The sequence below is a fragment of the Magnolia sinica genome, chromosome 4, assembly GCF_029962835.1.
Source record: "Magnolia sinica isolate HGM2019 chromosome 4, MsV1, whole genome shotgun sequence".
Taxonomy (NCBI): Eukaryota; Viridiplantae; Streptophyta; class Magnoliopsida; order Magnoliales; family Magnoliaceae; genus Magnolia; species Magnolia sinica.
This window is the reverse complement of record NC_080576.1, coordinates 25,059,683-25,071,655: the sequence shown is the minus strand read 5'-3', so window position 1 is coordinate 25,071,655 and position 11,973 is coordinate 25,059,683. Positions and strand designations below refer to the sequence as shown.

General features: G+C 36.1%; 1 protein-coding gene across 4 annotated transcripts; it reads left to right on the top strand.

The window, feature by feature from the left end:
* The first annotated feature begins 6,749 nt into the window (after nucleotides 1-6,749).
* LOC131242819 (auxin response factor 12-like) lies at nucleotides 6,750-10,667 on the top strand. Of its 4 annotated transcripts, XM_058241716.1 has the most exons (7): nucleotides 6,750-7,306; nucleotides 7,421-7,449; nucleotides 7,813-7,982; nucleotides 8,614-8,704; nucleotides 8,816-8,974; nucleotides 9,065-9,187; nucleotides 10,607-10,667. In XM_058241716.1, the coding sequence occupies exons 3-7, from the start codon at nucleotides 7,964-7,966 to the stop codon at nucleotides 10,614-10,616; spliced, it is 402 nt and encodes a 133-aa protein (XP_058097699.1). In that variant the 5' UTR covers nucleotides 6,750-7,306; nucleotides 7,421-7,449; nucleotides 7,813-7,963; the 3' UTR covers nucleotides 10,617-10,667. The 4 variants fall into 4 exon arrangements, 2 of the variants coding, with proteins under 2 accessions (XP_058097699.1, XP_058097700.1); XR_009169736.1 differs by having other exon boundaries at nucleotides 6,750-7,982; nucleotides 8,614-8,682; nucleotides 9,136-9,187; XM_058241717.1 differs by having other exon boundaries at nucleotides 6,750-7,982; nucleotides 8,614-8,682.
* Nucleotides 10,668-11,973: the final 1,306 nt, after the last annotated feature.

Genomic DNA, 11,973 nt, shown 5'->3' with positions numbered 1-11,973 from the left:
TAAGACGGTAAGACACCTTGACTAGAGTTTTAGAGTGAGAACCATCAATCGAATATGTAGGATAGCGTTCATTTCTTTTTCTTTGATTTGAATCGAAAATAAAAGAATTGAGTGAATCAAAATGACACAGGGAAGGACGTGATGAGCTCGATCACCGTCTTCCACAAGGAATAATTACTTCGAATCCACGTAGTTCTTTGGACTCTTCACAGAGATTCCTTGAGTCCACGAGGGAATAAAAAGAAATAAATTCTAATAAAATCAAAAATAAAATGATTGATTATAAAATTGAATTCACAATCCTTGAAATAATGATGTCAAACTTAGGAAGAAGTTTCATAATCAAACTCCCTAAAAACATGAATTACTATAAATAGTAAGTTAGACGGTCATGATTTCTACTAGACTTCATGTTTTCGGCCAAAAATAGTAAGTGTCCAATTTTGCCTAACCACGTTATTCTCCTAATTTTTATAAACCCTTTTCATGTTGGGCACAACTCTTAAAACTCAAAAGGATCAAAAGTTATGATTGAACTAAAACTTACTATAAATAGTAAAAATGAAATTAAAATGGACTTTCGACCATCGTTCTGATGGAATCTCGCAAATTTGGAGTGGGCAACCCGGCATTGCCCGGTTGGTTGGCTAAAGTAGCTTCTCCTACCCAAAATCATATATGGTATGTTGTAAAACTCATTCTGGTTTGCAAGATATGACTGCTTTAAGATTCTTATAGTCTTGATTACTTTTGCCTCTAATGAAGCCTTCTTTGGTCCATCTTGGCGATGAAAGTCACTATGCCAAAATCAGGAATTCCGTCGCAAAAATTGCTTGGTTTAACGGCGGATTTAATTTGTTACTAACAGAAAATGTTCGTCGCCAATCCCGTTTCTGTTCCCAAGTCGCGGAATTTCATGATGGACCAAAATCCGTCGCTAAAATCTGTTTTATGACAGATTTACGACGGATTGCGGTCCGTTGTAAATTTGTGACGGGTTAAACCCGTCGCAGATTTTGATTTTGCAATGGAACATGATCTGTTGCAAATTACTGCCCTAAATAGCACTTTGCGACGGCTTTTAGTTGCTTTTGTGATGGATCATTGTCCGTCGTAAAAAGGACTTGCCGCAAAACATTTGTTTTTTTCATTTTTTTTAAAGAAAATGGTGAAAATTTATATTTTTTTGTAGTCTAAGAATTGTTTTTTAATAGAATTTCAGTGGTTTACTTGTACATATTTGTATCTAAGATTATTTTTTAACAATTGATTGAATGCAAAGAATTTTTTTATTTTGTTTTTATATCAAATGAGTGGAAATTATTATTATTTTTTAAATTTAAAACTAATATTTAAATGATTTGTAATATCACATGAAAAAGAATATCGAGAAGTTTAAAAAATTTAACAATGTTTGAGAAAATTTGAGATTTGAAAAAAAAAACCGTGATTTAATAAAAATCTATATTTTGGGGAAAAAAAAAGAATATTGAATAAAGTTGATAATTTTGGAAAAAAGAATTTGATTTCGAGAAAAAAATAAAATCCTGAAAAAGAAAATTAAAAAGTTTTTAAAAAATGTGAAAATTTTGACAACATTGAAAAATGAAAATATTTTGATAAAGAAAATAAGAGTTTGTATTTTGAAAAATAAAATAAAATTGAGAAGTTCGAAAAATATGCTTAAAAAAATGGAGAAATTCAAAAAATTGAAAATTTTAAGATAAAACGATATTAAAAAATCAATACTTTAATAAAAAACAAACATTTTGAAACCGAAAATAAAGTTGAAAATTTTTGTGATATTGAAAAATAATTGAAAATGTTCAAAAATTGAAATTAAAAGAAAAAGTTATTTATAAAAACTAAGATTTTGAAAAAGAAAATATCATTTTAAAAAAGAAAATGAAAAGTCGAAAACAAAATGATGCTTTTGAAGAAAAAAAATTGGCATTTTGAAATTTTTGAGGAAAAAAAATAAATTTTGAGAAATTTTTTGAGGTTTTGAAAAGAAAGAAAATTCAGAATTTGTATTTTTATTTTTTTGAAATATTTGATAATAAAAATGATACTTTATTAAAAGTTTTCAAAGAAAAATTAAGAGTAAAAAATATACATTTTGAAAAAAAAATGTGATTTATAAATGAAAATTGAGATTTATCTATGAAAAAAAAAAACTTTTTTTACTAAATTATTAGCACATCCACTAATTAAACCTTTAACCATTTTTGGACAATCTAATTAGTTCAGATTGAAGAGTAAATAACTTCAGATGTTTAAATCAAATTTCACTCAAATTGTTGATCAATCTTGTATGCCCAGTATCTTTCTCATATGTAGCCTAACTGGGGCGAGTAACTAGTCAAATTGAGGGTATTGATTAGTAAAATAGAGTGAATGGACCAGATATGTAAAATGAGTTGTGACCCAACTTACTGACCTCATGGGAACCTAAGAATTGATGTTAGTAAGTTTTGTGGGCCCCATCGTGATGTGTGTCGAACATCAACACCGTGCATTTGATGTGTCCCCTTCAGCTTATGAGATATCTCAAAAATCATCCGTATACGAAACTTAGGTAGGCCATACCATCTAAAACTATGTAAAGACATACTGAAAAATATAAAAGCACTTCGTGGCGCCGACATGAGTTTTGGATGTGGCTGAAACTTGGTCTGACCCCTCATCCAAGTGTGACACACATAATGAGTAAGTTGGATATGTAAATCACATTTAGGCAGACCTAATATATAATTATGAATGTTTTAAGGAAACCTCCTTCCACTACATTTAGGTGAGTTACACATAACCCTTAGCATATTAAGTAAACTCTGTGGGGTCCACCATTATTTATTTATTTTATCCACTCCATTCATCCATGTTAACAGATATTTTGAGGTCTAAAAAAAAGAGAAAAAAAAAAGCATATCCAAAGCTCAAGTGGACCACACCACAAGAAAATAGTTTGATTGAACCTCTACCATTGAAAAATTCTTAGAGGTCGTAGAAGTTTTGGATCAAGCTGATGTTTATGTTTTCTCTTCATCCATATCTTTTTGATATTATGAACAGGTTAGATGACTAATAAACATTACCGTGGTCCAAGGAAGGTATCAACGTTGGAAATTATTATTCCACACAGTTTTGTGTGGCATGGTCTACTTGAGCTTTGAATTTACTGAAAATTTGAGATCAACCCATACCGTCCATCCATTTTTCGAGATAATTTTAGAGAATTATCCAAAAAATAAATCATATCCAAATATTAAATGGACCACACCACAAATACCAGCAGGGATGATGATTTTCACAATTAAAAAATTTGTAGGGCCCACCATAACATTTATTTTCCATCCAATTTGTTCATAAGGTCACAAAGACCTGGATGAAGAGGAAAAACAAATTTCATATTGATCCAAAAATTCTATGACCCCAAAAGGGTTTCAATGGTAGACGTTCAATCCCCCACTGCTTTTGATCGTGTGGTCAACTTGATGGTTAGATCTGTCTTATTTTTCGTCTCAAGCATTATGACGAGCTCGCCATATGGATGGACGGTTTGGATATAACACATACCTAATGATAGGACCCACAGAACTTGCTGACGTCACCCAGCCCATTCACTTTGAGCAATCCATCTCTCTTACGCTCTCCTCTCTCCTCTCTCTTCCTATAGATCTCTCCTTCCTCTCTCTTCCTGTCGATCTCTCTCCCTCCTCTCTTCCTTGCTCGATCTCTCTTCCCACTGTCTCTCTCTCTCTATCCCCACCCGAGATCCTGTTGCCGACCGCCCTACCCACGCACGCCCTTTCGCTCTCTCTGAATCTGTGGTTGAAGGCTTAAATCTGCAGGAACATTGAGGTATTTCTCTCTCTCTCTCTCTCTCTCTCTCTCTCTCTCTCTCTCTCTCTCTCTCTCTCTCTCTCTCTCTCTCTCTCTCTCAATCTCAATGCCGATTTAGGGTTTTTGGGTTTATCTGCACAACATTGGAATTCTCTCTATCCCCACGAACATTGAGGAATTCTCAAATTCATTACACAACAATCATTCCTCTTTACATTTTTTTTAAATCATATTGTGACAAGGAGCATGCTAGGACTTGATTGGGCTCGAGGATTTGCAGGCGTGAACACAAGATCCTATTAGGTCAGGACCATGTGTGCAGCTAGTATATATGGTAGTAAGAGATTGCTAAGCCCACGTGTTCAGGGGCCCACCCATCCAGGCCCAAGCAGACATGATGATTGGCACACATGTCAAAGATCTTGATTTTCCATCAGGGTCCCACCAATGAATTTTTATTGTAACAGACCATTCGAGATGAACCGACCTACATAAGTGGGTCACATCAGTCCATTTTGTATGAAAACACTTCCTTACAGCTCAAAGTTGCAGTAACTACCACAGTTCTGAAACTCAGTTTGAGTAACTACCACAGTTCCAAAATTCAATGACTTGGCTCAGAAACTCGCTGAGTCATCTTGGGGAGAGACAATGACCTCTAACTCTGTTTTTGCTATCTACTTAGCCATTTTAGTTGCATACACCATTTTAAATATGTAATACTACTTTCAAGTACTCTATAATTTAATTATAAATATTGACTGGAGCTGTCTTCGAGTTAACCTGACTTGACTGGACATTGAGCAGAGTTTTTGGGTTTTTTTTTAAAAAATTATGATCATAATCCCTACATGAGGGGATTAGGTACTGCCCAAGCCTCACCCAAGATGTTGTGGTCCTTACAGTGAGGCCCACCTATATATATTTATGTTGGTAGAGAGGCTAATTGCTTCTTATTGTTGTTTTCCATTGCATTTTGCAGACAATTCCTGGAGCAACTGCATACTATGTCCAAAATATATGAGATCTGTTCTAGATTCTATGGGATGTATCAGGTGATATAACTTTTCCTATTCAGGCTTTCTGTAAATAGTATTTCCCGATTCAGCTCTCTTTATATGGTTCTTGGGACATAACAGAACAGTTTGAAATGAACAACAATCGGTAGGTGGAGGTCCACTACATAGATATTGGATTTCATTTCACCATCACTGAGAGTTTCATGGATTTGTTTGAAGGCCTTACATATGTTCAAGCAGATTTTGCTCTTGCAGGAGCCAATAGGGCCCACCTATGATCAACGATGACAATTTGATAGGAGGAATGCTTGGTAGATTTGGAACATGTGCCAAAAGTATCCATGAATGGGTAATCACAACCAAACAATTAAGGGCATACAAGATGGACGGTAAGAGTAAAAATGGTTTTATGACTCATTTTGCAGACCCTTATCTGAATGGATCACTTAATCAGGGTGAAATTGGGGCCTTGTACAGTCCATGGTGGACTGTTCCTATTCTCTTCTTCAGGGATACTCCCTTTGGGATGAAACGGAAGGGGTGAGCATCTCCTTCTTTCACGTCTTTTGAATCATCTCATGCCTTTCATGTGATCATAGGTGGGTACAGTTGGGCCCACATAGGAATTCAAATGGTAACAAGGTTTGAATAACTTGTGCTGGATCATAGCTTGCCATCTTACGATTGTTTGTAATTTGTGGAATATTTGGGTACCTATGCAGGAAAATGCATATTGGTTGATTGACGCAGGGATGAACGTGATGAGGATAACTACTCCGAATCCACGGAGCTTCTCTGGACTCCTCACAGAGACTTCTCGAATCCACGAGGAAAGAAAGCAGAAAATAGAAATAAATTCTAATAAATTCGAAATTGATTAATTGATGAATAAAAACGAGTTTACAACCCTTTAAATAGGGGTACCAAGCAATGTGAAAGAAATTAGAATCAAACTACAACTCAAACTCTTAGAATCCGCGACTTACTATAAATAGTAAACTTACTATTAATAGACGGTCGTGATGTCTACTAGTGCGCAAGGTTTTCGGCCAAAAATAGTAAGTGTCCTATTTGGCTTCACCAACCCGTTCTCCTAATTATTCTAAGCTCTTTTCATGTTGGGCGCAACTCCTAAAGCCCGACGGATGAAGAGTTATAATCAAACTAAAACTTACTATTTATAGTAAAAACGAAATTAAAACAGGGAAACGACCATCGATCCAGGGGTTTTTCACAATTCCGGGCTGCGCAACCCGGCGTAGCTGGGTTTGTTGGCTAAAGTAGCTCGTTCTACCCCAAAATCATATATTTTACATCAGATAACTCATTCCGGATTGCAAGATACGCCCGATTTAAGGTTCGATGGTCTGGATCACTTCTGTCGTCGACTGGGCCTTTTCTGATCCATCTTGGCCATGTAACTGTCCGCGACCCGCTCTACATCATTGATGCATGGAGGAAGTGATGATATAACCACACAAGCTAGCCCTAAGGAATGTAGTAAGTCAACTCTGACTCTTTGAACACTTTGCCTTTTCACTTGAAAAAGAGAATCTCAATTATGATGCATCATAGAGATCCATCTTAAATGAAAAAGGATGCAGCTGAGAAAGAGCTACATTTCAGGATATTCAAGGACAATGTGGAATTCATAGAATCCTTCAACAATGTCGGAATGAATTGATGATTCTCTTGAAAGAACCTTTATTTCTTTCTTTGTTTTAGAGTGCATCCTAGAGACATTTGTATCAGACTGAATTGATGGAAGGATTGAATGTCATTAAAACATCTCAATAGGCCCTGCACGTCAATTTGTATGTTCAACTTATCCTAGAGACATTTGTATCAGACTATGAATTGAATTGGCAAAATTTAATCATAGATGCCACAGGTGAGTGCAGAATGCTAGTAGTAGACTAGTCATCCCTACTTTATCGCTTAGCATCCTCATAAACACAACATGCGATTGATACTTGAGTCACCAATAATCTGTATAGTGAAGCCACACAACTACAATCTATAGGTCAGAAGATAGTGAAAGCTATTAGTCTTTGGGAAAAACAAATTACATGTGGCTTTAAAAGTAGGTGTTAGAAAACATCTATGAGTGTCAATTCACACAGTAGCTTCATGAATGTTACACAACTCAAAATGAAGCTAATGCACCAATTTTTTCTTTACTTGATGCCTTTAAACATTTGTTCCAGCAATGATCAGAATAATGCATTTGAAGGACTATGTTTTAGGCAGTTGCATTGATAGGGACATTCATATCGCATTGTAGTGTCTTGCTTTTTGAACTATTGTGTGACTGCTATTTCTGCTTTGCAGTGCTATTGGCCAAAATCTGTAAACAAGTACTTATGTTTGGGAGATTTGCTTTGTGGTTCTCATTTCCATCTGTGGCTTGGTTTTATTTTCACTTCTCATTGGGTAATATGCAGGTTAGTACTAATTCTCATTTCCATTTGTGGCTTGGCGTTATTTTCAATTCTCCTTGGCAATATGCAAGTAACTAAATCCTCAACCATCTCATGGCCAACATTAATTTGAGTCAGCATAAACCTTTGGATCCTCTTTTTGAAAGGTATATTGGCTCTCCGTATTATGCATTGAAAGGCACAACTCCTAATCTTTGCAAATCATGGTGTAACATGTCAATCTCCAAGTCTCGATGAGTGGATGGTGTGCCTGTTTTTTCTTGTTTATTTGAGAAGCGCAATGCGATATGCTGGCTCAATATTGAGGGAAATGATTGGCAAATATTCTATTCCATTGAAATTGGGATTGTCTACTATCCTTTTCAATCTGGCATGCTTAAGTCTTTTGTTGATATTGTTAAGAAAAAACATCCGTAAATTCTTGCAAGTTTTATGCTTGAGTGGAATACAGTTTTATTTATTTATTATTTCATACTGTTGTGATTGAACTGATTGTTACATCCATGCAGGGCTTAGAGTGGAAGGAGAAAGTAGAAGAATCTTCAACTAGAACGATGTCTCTAAGCTTAAAAACAGTGTTTGAGCAGCTTGCAGTGGAAGTTGAGCCTAGTACCTCAGAAGCATTGGATCAAGAGAGAGAAGTGTTCCCAGATCTACCAAATGAAGTTACCCAAGCAAGGTGGTGCTTGTAGGCTTGTAGCAAGAAGTGTTCCCAGATCTACCAATTAGCTAATGAATCATGAATGCCTTCATGAAGTCCTTTGTGCTTTGTAACATGATCTCCAAGAGCACATAGCTTTGAAGGCATTCCATCTGCATTTGCTGAACACAAGTATTGCAAATAAAATTCCTCGGGCGTGGGTTCAACAGAAATTCACTCCCATTTGATCAGGTCCTTTAGAAGGGGATCAGTCCATTCATGCTTCCTGACTTGACCAACCAATATACAGTGAGAATTGGCTATTGAAGCATTAAAACATATGCTGTATATCCTGCAAGGAAGCTCATATGGTAAAGGAAGCAATGAGATTAGAAATAGCAATCATTAGCGTTTTCCCCATAGCTAAATTCTCATGCATGAGGTATAAGATGAAAATTTTAAGAGGTATGTACTTTGTATATAAAAAGGGTGCGCCCACAAGTACAGTTTGTTAGCAGTGAAAATTGCTCATTTGAACATTGGATTTTTCCTTGCTAGTTACACTGTTTGTCGAAGATCCTGAAATTTGATATGGGTTCCAGGAATTTGGCTATCCCTAGAAGCTCTTCTGTAACTAGCCTGTCATTTGGTAATTCCATTTCTAATGCAGGTCAGCCTAAGCGGCATCTTCTTACAACTGGATGGAGTGTGTTTGCAAGTGCAAAGAGGCTTGTTGCAGGTGATTCAGTCCTTTTCATCTGGTATGCTGACTTAGAATCCTCATGCCACCTATGTGATGCACGTAGCATTTCAATCTGTCATGTCATATGTAGTTTGTATCTGACACTGAAATATATTGCTTTCGTCATCAGGAAAGAAAAGAATCAGTTATTCCTTGGAACCCGGTGTGCTAATCAGCCACAAACAGTCATGTCGGTTTTATCAAGTGATAGCATGCATATAGGGCTCCTTGCTGCAGCAGCTCATGCAGCCGCCGCAAATAGTCGTTTCACTATTTTTTATAACCCAGGGTAGAATTAATGCAACTCATAAAACTTGAATGTTGTAAATATCATGCAAATATAACAGTTATGTATTATTTTGTTTTACTTTGTTTTCAGGGCAAGCCCATTTGAATTTGTCATACCTCTAGCCAAATATGCTAAAGCAGTCTACCACACCCGTGTTTCAGTTGGCATGCGCTTTCGGATGCTATTTGAGACAGAAGAGTCAAGTGTGCGTCGGTAAGTTTCATGCTCAAAATGTCTCTCTTTCGTTCTTCCTCCCTTCTGAACTTTTTTATGCTGTTGTTTGGAATTTCACATTTATCTATGGCAGATATGATATGCCTTTGAACTATTTGATGTTTAAGCCATGCAAACTGCCATCCACATGTTTTGTTTTTCATTGTATTGACCTTTTATGCTTGTATATACACTTCGCACTTAGTACATGGGCACAATAACTGGCATAGGTGATTTAGATCCTGTTCGTTGGATTATTGGTCTCTCCTTCTGATGCTGTTTCATTGGCAATAGCAGGAGAGCTCTCTTCTGCTCTTTCTTTTTCTACTCTGCATTCTAGCTTGAATATCAGAAGAAATGTTTATGTGATGTTCTGCAGGAAGAAAATGCAGTTTTGTGTTCAACCAGCAACAATCTGCATGAGGCCTGCCTTTAGTTATTCTAAATTGTTGATCTGGTTGGCCTCATAGGAGATGGTCATGCTCCAATCTAATCCCCATGAAATGATCCTAGAAAACTGATGAAAATGGACAACTACTACAAATTGTCTAGATTTAACAGGGGTCAAGTTGGACAGTTAGGATCATCCAGCCTGGAAGATTTTTTGGGGAATACCATTACATGGGCTGATCATATGAACATTTAGACCGCCAAAAAACTGGGGCACATGTACAATTTCTGGGGCTAAGTTAATACAGCAAATGCTTTGATTGAACATCGTAAATTTCGTCATATCGAAAATCCATGTTCAAATTCACAAAAGTAGAAACATAAAAAAATCATCAATCTGTTTACCTGTAATTTCAGAGGATCTGAAGGCTTTTCCACAAATTTGGGTCGGACAAGCAGTCTCTTCACAGAAGTCCTGATTCTTGAGGCTTTGATCAGTGGTGACAATAGCTTACCGTTCTTTGTAGAATTGGCATACGAGTTGTTCTCTTTTCCACACTGTTGAACCGTTTTATGGGCTGTAATGGTTGATTTTTTTTTGGCTATTTCGTTACCTTGTTTCATCAGTAGCTGACCTAATTTTGGCTATTTACTATATATTTAATTCAGTTTCTTATTAAGGCCTGCTGAGCATCCAAACACACAATCGTGTGAATTATTTTTTGGTTCATCTTAGACTCTTCTTTCCTAACCTGGTACAAGACTCTTAATCATCCTGAGCTATTTGCATCAAGAAATGACCAGATACAAGGTATCCAATGCATCAGTGTAGAAAAGATGGATACACAGACATACAGATTCATTATTTAGTGAAAATCATTATTATCAAATGAAAATTATATAATTTAAAGTATCTATAGAAATCTATATCTACACTGTCAGTGTTTGAAGTATAAAGTTGGAAACATCAGAAGAAAGAGGATTTCGAGATAACTATACCTGTTATGGTTTGTTTTCATCAATATACAGGCTAAAATAATTGGAAGGGCAGGGTTCCCAAAGTTTGATGAATATGTTCCCATGGTAGACAAAGCTACGGATTCAAGCTGGAAGAAAGAAGTGTCCCATCAAAAGCTCTGTAAGTATGCAAGTATATATTAGATTTCATTAGGGAGTTGCAAGCTTTTGCAAGTCAATGGTTATATGTTGTTATATGAGGTATCATATTTAGTGGATCCCATTTATGTGCATGTGTTTGTCTTATGAGGTATCATATAATACTTTGGCAGGGAGTTTTTATTTTCAGTTTGCTTGAACCTTTTAGTTTGATGAATAGGATTCTTATTAAACAATCGTGTGAATAGGATTTATTTTGTGAATAAGATTCTTATTAAACAATCATATGAATTATTTTTTGAATAACTATCAGGTGTAAGATTCAAAAATTTTTATTTTTAAAAATAAAAAAAAATAAAAAAATCTGACAATTTTTTCTCAATTCACAGATATTTTAGCGACGGACCAAATCCGTTGCTAATTTCTGAACAAGTTGAAAATCCACGCAGTCGTCGCTCTCCTCATATTAGCGATGGATCTTATCCGTCGCCAATATTTTTAATGATGAATAATTAGGGTGGGTTTAGGGAATTATAGCGTAGTTTTTATTTTTGCGACGGATCTTATCCGTTGAAAAAAACGACAGTATCACAGACCAAGTGACGGACGACATCCGTCGTTTATTTGGTTTAACGACGGTTTTGGTCCGTCGCAATTCGTGATTTTTGGTGAAGTGTCCGTGACCCACTCTACATCACAAAAGGAGGTTCATGGAGTAGGGTAAAGATGTTAGAGGAATAGTTATTTTGTAACGTACTAGTTGTATTTAAAATTCTTTTAGTCTTTGCCCTAATGTGTTAGTTATTAATGATTGGAAATCATGGTTGGCACTAAAGGATGATTCAGTTCTGTTGGGGGTGACTAAACTATGTTGCTACTTAAATGGAGTGTGTACCCCCAATGAAATTGAAGTAACCGTACTTTCTCTCCTTTTGGGTTTTGCATCAATGAACCACCTAGATTTCCAATTACACTATTCCAACACAATTGTTGATTTTCCTTTGCTGCCTGGAACAAAAAAAAAGATCAGCTTAGCCTTGAGGCTAAGGTTTTGTAGAAGACCGGACCTTACTGCTCTTTGTCAACAATAGAAAATTTTCACAGAGCATAAGGCGTGGAGGGGATATTTGAAAAGCGCACCTTGTTTGGTTGAATACAAGGGATAAGATTACATGGGAGTTTGAAATAAATTCAGGTCTTCCCTCCCTTTAATTTTTTATTTCGCTCTGCAAGATTCTTCCCTAGGGAAGACCGTATAAGATATTAGGGAATTGATTCAG

Excerpts from the sequence above, each read along its gene's own strand:
- LOC131242819 (XM_058241716.1), top strand. Across the intron at positions 8,705-8,815 it reads GATTCAGTCCTTTTCATCTG|GAAAGAAAAGAATCAGTTAT; the intron begins GTATGCTGACTT and ends TTTCGTCATCAG. Across the intron at positions 8,975-9,064 it reads ACTATTTTTTATAACCCAGG|GGCAAGCCCATTTGAATTTG; the intron begins GTAGAATTAATG and ends CTTTGTTTTCAG.